Genomic DNA, 2,224 nt, shown 5'->3' with positions numbered 1-2,224 from the left:
AGTCTACGGTGATGGTTCTCCGTAACATGGTGGATCCCAAGGACATCGACGATGACCTGGAGGGAGAGGTGACAGAAGAGTGTGGCAAGTTTGGTGCTGTCAACCGTGTCATCATCTACCAGGAAAAGCAGGGTGAAGAAGAGGATGCAGAAATCATCGTCAAGATTTTTGTGGAGTTTTCCATGGCCTCAGAGACTCACAAGGCCATCCAGGCCCTGAATGGGCGCTGGTTTGCAGGCCGCAAAGTGGTGGCTGAAGTGTATGACCAAGAGCGTTTTGATAACAGCGACCTCTCTGCGTGACTTTGGCCCTGTTTCCTGGACTTGTACTTGCTCCTCGTTTCCTTCGGGTTTTATAGTGATACAGTGGTGTCCCTGGGACCAGGCACTCTGCCCAGCCCAGCCTGTAGTGTGTATAAAGGTGCAGATGCTGCTGGCCCTGAAAAAAAAAAAAAAAAAAAAAAGAAAACCAAGAAGAAAATATGGAGAAAAGATAAAACAGAAGAGCAGCAAGAGGTTGGAATGAGTTGAGCGCTAGTAAATTTATGTAGAGATGTGGATCCAATATATGTATTTTAAAAAGTAATGTTTGTTGTGAAAAGTAAATCTCTTTGTAGTTGAGCACTATAAAGCCCTTCCTCCTCTACTACATGCAATGATCTAGCTGGAAACTGCCTGTGTGGGAGGATTTTCTTCAACTTGAATATCCTAGAAGATTAACAAACAAATTCTAAAATGTAAAAACAAAATAAATAAAATGTAAGAATGAAAGCCTCAAAGAAGTTTATTTGTTTGTGTTACAGAACTAGGGACTGGGGCTGGGCAGATGGCTCAGTGGACTAAGCACTTCCCTGGCAAGTGCAAGGGCCCAAGTTCAATCCCCAGTTCCACCAAAAAAAAAAAGAAGAAGAAGAAGAAGAAGAACTAGGGACTGAACCAAAAGTCTTTCACTGAGCTATATCCTCAGCCCTCCCTCTTTTTTATTTTGAGACAGGGCCTCATTTTGATAAGTTGCCAGGTAGGCAATTTGAACATGCAATCCTCTTGCCTCAGTCTCCCAGAGTGCTGGGATGACAGGTGTGTACTACCACACCTAGCTAAAGGTAACAAATTTTTAAAAGAACAGTAAAGAAAAGGGACATGTCCTATCAGCTATGGGGATTCATATGTGCCATGGCTGCTGTTTTAGTCAGGATGAGCTCAGATTTGGCTGCAGAAACAAAAAACCCTCCAAGTACAAAACAACAAAGGCTTTGCCTACTCCTGCTACATGTCCACTGTGAGTCCCTGAAGGCTCTGCTCTGTGCCTGCTCTAAATCTGGGCTGCCAGCACCCTAACCCAACCTGGAGTAGTACAGGCTGTCACTGCAGGGAAGGAACATGGTGAATTACAGACAGGCTCTGAAAGCGTCCTTCCAGAAGTGACAGGTGTCACTTGCGCTCACATTTCATTGTCCAAATCAAGTCCCAGAGGCAAGTATAACTCCAAGTGGACAAGAAATACAGTCCTTCTATTTTCCTGAGCAAGAACAACGAGATTATTTGTGAACAGTCTTACTGAAAACCACAATATCTTTTTGAAAAAATAAAATTCTGATACTGACATAAGCACTGACAAACCAGTGGAACAGATGAGAAAAATCCATGAAAAATAAATACACAAGTGGTAATCAAAATGCACAGTAAATATTTAAAGAAAAACTTATTACAGAGAAAGACTCACTACTGAGAACAATAGGCTAAGTATGTTCTAAGTGAGAAAGAGTACTTTCAAGAGGATTAATGCCAATGTGCCTTTTATTACAATAAATTTTTATTTTTTATTAATTTTATTGAGAAATAGCAATGAGAGTTTCAAAACCAATTAGTAGCATAGTTTCAATAATTAATACATTGCATATTATTGTCTTTGTAGTGGTTATTCATAGTACAAGATGCAGGCATGATATACTGTTCAAACAATATTAGTACAAATATTTCTTCTCATTGAATTAAAAGAAAGTAGCTGTATATCTATCTTAACTATTTTAAATATACAAATACAAAATGGTCCTTCTTTTGTATCCCCCTTTTTTGTCTCTTTTTTTATTTTTTTCCATAATTTTATTGAGAAACAAATAGCAATGAGACAGTTTCAAACCAAATTGGTAGGACAGTTTCATTAATTAACATTGCATACATTCTTCCTAGTGATTAATTGCTGTACAAGATGCAGACATGATATC

At 39.3% G+C, this 2,224-nt stretch overlaps 1 protein-coding gene across 1 annotated transcript in view; it reads left to right on the top strand.

Moving 5' to 3' along the window:
* Positions 1–440, top strand: part of LOC101579465 (poly(U)-binding-splicing factor PUF60) — a 1,826-nt gene extending 1,386 nt beyond the window's left edge. Inside the window, exon 2 of the mRNA XM_004636551.2 lies at positions 3–440. Within this exon, the coding sequence (XP_004636608.1) occupies positions 3–302 (300 nt within the window). The 3' untranslated portion in view covers positions 303–440. The remainder of the gene's footprint in view (positions 1–2) is intronic.
* Positions 441–2,224: the final 1,784 nt, after the last annotated feature.

The sequence above is a fragment of the Octodon degus genome, unplaced genomic scaffold (assembly GCF_000260255.1).
Source record: "Octodon degus isolate 3935 unplaced genomic scaffold, OctDeg1.0 scaffold00080, whole genome shotgun sequence".
Lineage (NCBI taxonomy): Eukaryota > Metazoa > Chordata > Mammalia > Rodentia > Octodontidae > Octodon > Octodon degus.
The sequence above is the reverse complement of the archived record's forward strand: the minus strand, read 5'-3'. Positions and strand labels throughout refer to the sequence as shown.